Raw genomic sequence first — 10374 nt, 5'->3', positions numbered from 1 at the left:
GACGCTGCCGCCGTCGACGAAAAACTCGTGTTCTTGCCTCGCTTTCTTTGTACGAATGCTGTTCCGACTGCTACAGTTGTCATTGTTATCAGTTCTTTCGTGTCTAGGCTACCTTGGTAATGTTGCTGTTGCTGCTGCTGCCGCCGATGCTATTCTTGTTATTCCACCTAATGATATCTTCTCTCAATGTTGCTCTGTTGTTGTTGCTGTTGTTACTGCCGTCGTCACCAGCAAAGAAGGTCACTGTCGCATGTGATCCCGCAGCTACGCCGATGATGAAACAGCAGTGTGACGTTGTGGTAGCTGGCAGCAGCCAATATCAAACGTCAACACTTGGGCATACCGTTCTTCGCATACTCGCGGCATGTGGTATGCTTCTGTATAGCCAGGCAGCCATGCGCTAGATCCGGCTGCGCGGTTCGCCGTAGCAGCATAATGCGGGCTATGTACGCTAAGCGTGAAGGCTGAGGCACAAGGCGTAAGGGATTAGCCAGTATGCATTACTGCGTACAATGAATGGGGGCAAACAAAGTGCGAAAATGTGGTGGAGGAAAAAGCCGGATGGTTGCCGTTGTTGCTGGCGTTACCGTCCGTGCCTCCAAACCGCTGTCCCAGAACCTCGTTCTTCGCTTTGTTGTACCATCTACTCCTTTTATTGGTGATGATGATGATTACGATGATGCAGGTGGTGATGACGAGGGAAGATAAGCCGGAAATAAGCGGGCTAGAGATGTGGGTGCCACATACGCAGCGATGCATGTGATAACGCTGCTGTTGTTTTTGCTTGGTGTGACAATACAGGAAGGAAGGACAGGCGGGTAAAAAGATTACATATAAAGACAACGACGGCAGCGGCGATTCCAGCTCTGCGCCGTCATGTGCCTGCCAACATTTAACGTTGAAATCTATGCACCTGATGTGTACGAGTAATAAGCAGTTGCTTGCAACTAGAAACTAGCCCCTCCTTCCATAGACAGAGCGTACGTGTAGCCTCCAAGTTCTGCCTAAAAATAACAGCGATTTACTACGCAATGGATTATGGCAACGTGGTTTGTTTACGGATTTTACATCACAAAACAAAACAAAAACGTATTATTTTTATTATCAATGTGGTGTTACACGAATGCGTATACATAGACAAGACTACAGTGAAGTAGGGGTTGTTTACGGTGAAACACATAGAAGCTCTACGCAACAGCTTTGTGGTTAAATTCAAGCTTGAGTTGAAGTTTACAACAAATCACGGCATGTACGTAGAGCTAAAGAGACACTTACTATTACAAGTGTAAACATTTCAGCTTAAAATGTAATAAATCAATCAAATATTCCTGTTAACGTATATGAGTAACGCATCAGGTATTTATACTTGACTGACTGGATAAAATATTGCATCAAATAATAGCTTTTTCAGTTACATCAGATCCTTCACGTGGCGACGTCAGTGAACCATTCCAAGCAGCCAGATTTGAACGAAATACTCAAATCTGTCACCTGCAGGGATCTCGATGCCACTTCAGGACATCGCTCCTGCCCCAAATTCGATTTGAATTTTTTGCACAGGGCAGATCTGCGATCAATTGCTCTTTGCCCGCCGCTCGTGCTACTACTTTACAAGTCAAATTCGCATCCGTACAACCATATATGTATGTGTTCCTCATTCCAATAGGCCTTTCTTTCTCGATATATTCTGAGGCAACTACAGTTGTCATATAATATACTCTTATTATACGGTATCATATTGTTCGGTCAGGTCGCCAATATATCAACCCACGTTGCTATATAACCATATAAACCACCAACAGTAAAGTCATGACATCTCTTATTATCTGAGAACTTCGTCGTTCCGCTTAGCGTGCGCATCGCGTCGCGCTATACATGAAAACAACGACAAGCGCTGGACAGCTGGCTCCATCTATTTCCGAACTACCCTGCAACTCCCATGAAGTCAGCTTATGGGGTTCAGATCGTCTAAATGCGTGTGCCTGCTTCCGACACCCAAACGTACCTCCTAACATCCAATAAATTCTGATATTTTCTTCTTCGAAAAGAAACGAGAACGAACGAAGGGAGGCGCAGCATGAAGCAGAATGAAATCCCTTGTGTAACCGATCTTTGAAGTAACAACAGCTGCCGTTGTAGGGGAGATGACAGGCAAATGCAACAAACAGCCACTTGCCAGAATGTGTGATTGACAAATTTTGTGTGTGCATGTATGTGGTTGCACGACGGTGTATGTGTACAGCTTGGCTCGTCTATGGAAAACGGATCATTTGTAAACATCCGTACAACAAAAGGCAGCTCGCTGCTTCTGCTCGTTAGTGCTAGTGCTAGTGCCGTCGCTCAAAATAACCGAACCAGCAATAGACTCTCTTTTCCTTAGTAGTCGTCCTTTTTAGTCCTTTATTAGCAACTATATCCTGCTTGTGTCTAGGTCTCCTGCCCGTGCTCGATGAGTTACTCCTTTATTTATCCCCTTAGAAGCTTTGCTTCTGCAGCTTCTTTGAATTAGTTGCTTCTATCAAAAGCAAAGCGGTAAATGCTCTACCTTTCTGACTGACTGGATCACGAAGTCTAAATTTTCTTCCTAAGCCTTACGCGTTGGGTCTATCCGACAATATTCTAGTTTCTCCTAGGAAGAAATTTCGATAAAACAACTCAACAACGGCTTGGGAAAATTCACTGGAACTACCTGAAACTCCACTAATTTCTCCGTAAAAAAGACTACTTCTGTCGGATAGTCGTCCTAACATTATCCGGTTTTACGTCCTTTTATTCAACTTGTAAACCTAATCCTACTATGCATTGCCTGCGTACTTCCTAGAATATAACAATCACAACGAACGGAAAGAAATGCATCACTAACCTGTTGGCAGCCTCGAGTTCAAATGACTCGCCAGTAATCTTTTTATCAAGGGTAAAGACAGTTTTGTTGGCATCTTTACCATCGTTTTCCTTGAACTTGTAACTCTTCGTTGGACGAATCGATCCTAAGCCGGCGTTCACGATCGACCTTCGGCTGCGATGTCGAGCCTCGCTTAATTGTTCAAGCGCCTTCTCCAGATCGTCGACTTTTCCATCAGCCTCAGTAGTTTTTTTGCTGTCCTTTTCTGGTGGAATTACGTGCACAGTAATAGGCACCAACGGGCTGTACCGTTTGCTCTCCTTGCGATTGTCATGAAGACGAGCAGCCAACTTGAGGGTCAAAACACGCATTTCTTTGCCAGCTTCCTCGCCAAGCTCCCTAACTCTCTGCGACGCGCCCTTGACCACACTTTGCACCTTTTTTAGGTTCTCGTCGAATTTCTCACCAACGGTTTTTTCCTTCACCAGGCTTTTGAGTTCGGCTTCGCGTTCCCATTCGTCTTGGGGTTTACGCGTCAGCATAAGTTCTCCCGTTTTGGGCACTACGGCTATCATTGGGTGTCTGTCGACGAGCTTGAACACAACTGAATCACCGTCAGCGTCCCTGCCCTCAATCTGACCGAAGACAGTCTGTGGAACGGAATCCGCGTGGACACGAAACTCATAATTATCCTGAACAGGTTCAGGTGAATTGTCGTTCTCATCGAGAACGTGGATACTAAGTTTTCTTGTCGCTTCTTCAGGGCCAGAGAGGGCTTTGACGACTAAATCATATTTTGATTGTTTTTCACGGTCGAGCGGAGCTGAGGTTATCACGACAGCAGTTTTCGGATCGATCTGTGATACCTTAAAGAGCCCGTCATGGTTACCGCTTTGAATAGTAAAACGCGCGGGTTTGTTCACTTGTAGCATAAGGTCGTTGCTGCTTGACGAAAGTTCCCTTTGAACGATGTCAGTGTTGGTGACATAGCCGTTAATCAAATTGTTCCTACATAGGTCAGAGACAGTCGCCCCGGAGTCGAGGTTTTCCGGAACGCTCCCTTGATAACCGTCACTAATAAACGTTAACCGATGTTTATGCGGCACCACGTGAACTATCGCCTGGTAGATGGGACTGAACGAGCCATTGTAATTCTCAGCTATGACGACAGGCAAACTTGATGGCGCTTTCTGTAACAAATCGAGATCATTATCATCAGTGAAAGCTGAAGCCAAACCTGATCCGCTGCTGTGCCCCTGTCTCAGAGCCCAGTCATCATGGACCGCACTGTCTTTGGTAGAGTTGGCGAGGTTGTACACCAGACTCCGTCGTAGAGCTTTTGCACTGCCAGCCATACATTTTAGATTGCTACACACCATTAAGTGTCCACCATCACTGAGTGCAAACATGTTCGATTCGCTGAGAAATCCTTGTTGTGGGTCGATATTAGTTTGGGTGGTTGGCTGTCCTTGCATCACTTGGTATGCCGGTCCGTAATAGTTGAGCTGTCGAAGAATGTATCCAGGATAAGCGTTATCTGTGACGACAATGTGTTCAGGTCGCCAATCGGCCGGGCCTTGAAGCCCGGCGTTTTTGGCATGAGATCGGTCCACAACTGAGACGAGAAGAATCGCCGCGAGCAGCGTCTTCCCTAAGCACCGGAGAGGCCGGCATTCCAACAGTGACGTTATTGCTACTGCTGCAGCTGTACGGTGATGTATGCTTCCACTACTCTTGCTGCTATACCGTGTGTGTGGCTTATTACGACGGCTATGTTTCCATGGGAGAGCCGTTGATGGTGGTAACGACGATTCTTGTCGATAATGATGATAGCTATATACATCATATGCGCGACGGCATTTCAGCGGCTGTAGGGGCGAGCTTCTTTCGACAACAGCGGTTGATCGGTGACAGTGGTGGCGGCTCCACTGACCGATTCTATTTTTGCTGCTGTCGTTGCCTGAGATCTCGTTTGCTGCTGTTGCTGAGGGACCGGGTCCTGTTGTGACCTGCGCAGCGTCGTATTTCGAAAACGCTTCCGGAGGGCTAAGCCGGCTCCAAGGATCCGAGTCCCAGTTCAGACTAGCTGAACTCATTTCGATCTGTCTGCTGCTGCTGGGTCGGCGCACCCACTTAGCTGACGTCCGTAGGTTTTTTTTTTACTAAGTGTTCATTGCCGCGACGAGAGCTGCGCCTTTTGTTGCGCGCGCTGCTCGAAGTCCGAATTATTTCGAGGCTTACATTGCACGGTCGTCACACGCGGGCGGACACCTGCAATATGCCCAGAAATGAACGGTTTTTGTTAGCGTCACCTGTAAAGAAAGGTCCTGTTTTTATTATAAACAGGACGTTTGTGATAATAACGAAACGGCGCAAGGCGTTTCGTTATTACAACAACTTAGGAACTTTCGCACGGATTTTTTTTTACTAGAACTTGCACAGTATCTTATCGAGCGGTATTTACTAATTTACTGAGAAGTGAGGCTGATGATAATTAATGTGACAGTTAAATCTAATATCGTTATTGATTCGTTCATATATCTGACAGCCGCTAACCCTGTAATAGATTAAACGTCAAATAGAACGCATCTGCGTCTTTGCTGCCTTTTCTGCGGGTTGTACTATGTTACTCACGGTTGTTATATATTCTATTGGTATGCATCTACTCGGTTTAGGTAATATTTAGTTGATTATGGGAGACCTAGGTGTAATAATAGTGAAATGTGCTTTATCAAACACAATCTCGATAGGTTGCAACACTAATAAGTTAAAAGGTGCAAATCAACGAAAAGGTCAACTCAGTCACACGCGGCTTCAGAATCATTCAAAGAGGCCATCCTAATTTATTAGGCCCTTTACGGTATTGAATATATCCTAAAATTTTTCGTTCTAAGAGTGTAATAAAAGCGATACTTAAAAGGATATTAATAATAATAAAAATTTTAAGAAAAATAAAAGAAATTATTAAAAATCTGTAAAGATATAAAAGGAGCTTAAATCCTATGCATTGTTCTGCCATTTTAATAAAATGTGGATTCTCAAATTAGTACATCAATTAAAAAATAAGGTAAATCTACTAAATGAAATATTTTTCTTATTTAAATTCTAAATTTGATGCAATTTTCTGCCAAATTAGTTGAGAATTAATTTTAATGATAATTAATCATTTTTTTCAAATTCAAAATTTGATGTGAAAGTACACTAAAAATTAAAAAAAACAAAAGAATATATCATAAATAAATTTACAATTTATCACATTAAATCTGTCATTTTGTTTTAATAAAGAAAATGAAGATAGAAAATAAAGACAAATAAAATTTATAATTTTTTTAGATCTCAAAAATGGAGGCGATCGACGATAAGGTCAGCGTACAACAGAGGACTCGGTCCCCTGATTAGCTTTCAGTATCACCCATCAGCAACTCAGTACACTTCACCAGCTGAAATTTCCGAAAGAAAAATACGCGGCGGGAATCAACAAGAAAAAGGACGAGTGAATTAACGACTGAAGGTTTCTTCGCTAGCTATTTCTCTACGCGATGGCACTCTCGTGCCTTTATTCGTGCAATATTCGACCTCCTTTACTTTTTGTATTTTACCCTGAAGAACCATCAGTGTCCTATAAAGTTGGCGTTAACTTCGAACTGTTGTTTGTATTCCTTTAGTCCTGCATAAAAGTAATATTCATCATGTTTCGCGAATTCCCTTTCAATGACATCCTGGTCCTCATCTGGCTTCCAGTAGATAGTACAAAAAATTGCGAGATCGCTATACGACCGCCTTTGCATCCCCGACGTCAATGTTCTATAATATATCAGTACATCCTCTTTTATATTTTTGGATGCGTCACGACTTTTTGGGAATTAAAAGGCCCATTCGCGACAAATCGTTCTTGGGTCAATGATTGTACAGTGGGGCTGTGTTTTTTTCTCAGTGAAAGCAATGTCAATGGTGGTACATCGAGCAGGCTAAAATCGAATTTTTTTAGTACAAAGCCACCTTTACAATGCGTAAACAGCTGCGTTTGAATTCAAACTTACCATTTCATTCGGTTGAACACTGTTATAGTAGTTGTGGCATTGAATAAAAGTTTCAGCTTCAAGCCTGCTAATTAAAATGAACCTAAAAAGAACCGTTTGTCATTCGAAATGAATCGTGTCGAAGGGTTGATTTGTAAATTAGTGGCTAAAACCTGTTTAAATCAGCACTACATCGCTACCTACCCTATATAGCGCAATATAAACGCGCGACTCGACTTATCGTTTCGCCTTCCCGTTGGCTGTCTGACGACTTTGTCGAAAGATGTACACTGCTAGTAATTTTCTTGCTTGAAACGGATACAGAACACCCCACATTCTTTTCCGCGGGAAATGCAAGGCCAACCGTGCTGCTTTTGCGCAGATAGTACGCCAGTGGAAAAGCAGAGTCAAGCCTTTCTGGAATCGAGCCGTTTGTCCGCCTCGCCACAGCACAACGGCAATGGCTGTGTAGTGCGGGGAACAGGGCGTGGCCTCGTCGACGCCGGAGAAGGAATTCCCTTCGTCTCGAGAATCTCGCAGACATCCTTTTCTGACTCCTCCCAGCAGAGTCGAAAAGGCAGCCAAAAGTGCTGCGAAACTTGCTCGTCTCCTACGGGTGGGTACCATATGGCTATGACACGGTCGGATTGCCAACAGCCAAAACATCGCTCTAACGAACGATCATCATCACGCCATCGTAGATTTCCTCTTCTTTCCATTGACGAATGAGCTTGACGGCAACAAATACCGCACTAGATACGTCAGAGCTGCTTAGCTAGTCGAAGTAGTAACAAAAATGCGGTTATCGTCGTCAGCGCGGGTGTCTATTTTTTTCTCTTTTTCTATCGGACTCATCTATTTTAACTGTTCTGTGTTTCAACACTGCCAATCAGATTGTCTCGTCACATCGAATGGTTCAGCTGACAAACCGAGTTAATTGAGAAACGCAGTGGTATATAATGGGCTACCGCTGTTTGATCAATACGTTTTTCAGGTAATCTTACATAGACACTTGCAGCCGTTCAATCGCTGGAGAGGTTATGCGCAGCTGCACCTCGTCGGAGAATTTCAGATGAAACATAAAATTGGTTTGTCATTGTTATTGTTGGCTTACATGTGACATGCGATATTTTCACTATGTTCAGTATAACTAATGAGGCTTAGCATTTGTCGTTACATACCCGTTTTGTCCTGATTGGCCTTCGAAACAAAGAGTTGGCTGCAGAATTAATAAAACGACTAAGTCGATACCGTTTCAATCATATTTCGCAAAGCCGGTGCGGTCAAACAGTTTTCGCTAATGAAAAGCCGGCACGAAAACCAGGTTGAAGCAAAGACAAAGCTATTGTGCTTATTAGCCACTATTTTTCCAGGTGTATTCTCGATAGGACACAATCCAAGGTAGTACAGAATGGTCGCCACTAACCGCAACCTGGGTAATTTCATTCGTGTAGCTTAACGAACATTACAGACAAACATTAGCTAGCTCGTTGCTGTTTCTACTATTCGTGTCCTTTGAAAATCCACCGATATTTAATGCCCACTCCACAGAGTCACCAAAGAAACAACTCGATATATTACTACAACTTTGTCCGTCGCTGTAGCTTGGCCTGTCTCGCTGGAAACCAGCCAACCGTGATCCTGATACAGTATGGGTGGAATTTGTCGACATGGAAAGCACTAACTTTTATAATATTTTCGTTTGTAAAAACTTCATCATTGCATCACTGCAACTGCTTTGTGAATTATCGCAAATAGCCAGATTCAACCGAAAAGCAGATACCCAAGAGAACACACTATTGTTAAACGCTTCGCTTCTGTCGTCCTAATCAGACGTAATAGAGAAAAACGGTAGTGGATAAGGATCTTGAAGTGAAGTAAAGCCTTAGACGGCTACTTCCTGGAACGGAAGTATCAGTGAACGAATAGAGAACGATGCTCAAAAACGTACCACTGTTCATATGCATACATTATTTATAGCATTTTTATTCTATGGATCTTTGTAACACGCAACCCGTCTTGAATCGTCCGCACGGCGCGGCCCCGTTCCGCAGAGTCACTAACGTCAAAAATAAGAAACTCTGATCCTCTTGACTAGATTTTGCTTCTAGACAGTTGTTAACAACAGCAACAACGGCACAAGACTAGCTTCTGAGGTTCTGACAAGCACGTCATCTGATAAGATAAGCAAATTAGATCATCGCTTGTAATGGAATATTGCAATAACATCTAATAATTTTGCTTTACCTAATAGTAGTAATAATAATATTGATCATCTTTCCCACACCTCATTTCACTAACAGTCTCGGCCGTAATCGTTTGCGACCCATTCACGGATAACAGCAACAACTAGAACAGCTGGCTTAAGCAGTTTGGCCTAAGATGAGGACACTCGTTGGTGGGGTTACACTTTGTGTTCTGAAGCTGTGAAGAAGCCCTATCTCGGCATTCCTCATGGAACCGGCCGGCTCGGGCCGTCTCCGGCTAAATCTTCAGGCCCTTTCGGCTGTCAAACAGCAGCGAGCACACTGAAGGCGACGGAAGCAATTCGTCCTCGCGTGATGACGCAGCGGCTCGTTTGATTGGATTGAATAGTACTTGTTGTAGTGGTCATCGTAGCATTAACCATACGCATGTATATTTCTAATGTGTACGTGCGAGGACTGAGGAACACACAAGCAAATACAAACGATTTATTTAAGCGCTATGATTACTATCTGTCCTAGCATCAACATCGTTTCAATCGTAGCAATGAACAACAATTAATGAGCTAGTATAACTATCGTTGCTGGCTGGCTAGCTACCCATGTGATAACGATTCCATTAACCGCAATAGGCCCTGCTGCACAGTCTTTACTGTGTATGAGTTGGCACAGCATCCCGATGCAAGGTAATAGTTGTCTCGTAGAGTCACCACAGCGGCCATAACCGATACGGTTTATTATCTTTCAAGCAAGATGACCTTGTTCGTGTCAAAGGATGGCGAAGGACGGGGCCGATTGCTTAGAGTAAGTCACCGGCTGGATTCTCAATCGAAAGGTTCAACGATTAATTAGCAAATCCGCTTCTCTTGTTATCGCTGCTATTATTGTTATTTCATGTACATGGCAGGCTCCACTGTTCGGTTATTCAGTCCAGTTGTTCTCGTATGCAGACAACGACGCTCGCTCAAGTCTCGCCTGTTCGGTGTGCCGCTTCGCCATTATTTAGCGGTAGCGCCAGCAGCAACGGCACTAGCAATACGCGTAACGCTTCTGCGGTTCGCGCTCGTATATATCCATACGTATACAATCATATGGTCAAGAGTGGCGCAATACCAATGGAAAACTCTGAGACAGCTACAGCTGAAGCCACAGCAGCAAACGAGCACGAACTCCTAGGGAAAACCGCCATTATCACTGGCCAAATTTCATCCGTTGTAATAGCGACGTTCATTGATCAACGAGTGGAATAAATTTCAATTTAGATGGCGCTTGTGCTAGATCTAGTTTATATTAAGAATTGAACATCGAA

The 10374-nt window shown here is 43.8% G+C and overlaps 1 protein-coding gene across 4 annotated transcripts in view; it reads right to left on the bottom strand.

Moving 5' to 3' along the window:
* The window catches only part of CadN (neural cadherin), a 142134-nt gene that overhangs the window by 48890 nt on the left and 82870 nt on the right, over positions 1-10374 (bottom strand). For 3 of the 4 annotated variants that reach the window (XM_022791573.2, XM_022791582.2, XM_086982377.1), the window contains exon 2: positions 2864-5113. The exons of the other annotated variant lie outside the window; for it this stretch is intronic. In XM_022791573.2, coding sequence (XP_022647308.1) covers positions 2864-4938 — 2075 coding nt within the window. In that variant the 5' untranslated portion in view covers positions 4939-5113. The remainder of the gene's footprint in view (positions 1-2863; positions 5114-10374) is intronic. 4 annotated transcript variants of the gene reach the window in all.

Source organism: Varroa destructor, unplaced genomic scaffold (genome assembly GCF_002443255.2).
Source record: "Varroa destructor unplaced genomic scaffold, Vdes_3.0 BEIS01000001.1, whole genome shotgun sequence".
NCBI classification, from domain to species: Eukaryota; Metazoa; Arthropoda; class Arachnida; order Mesostigmata; family Varroidae; genus Varroa; species Varroa destructor.
This window is presented reverse-complemented; position numbering and strand designations above follow the sequence as displayed.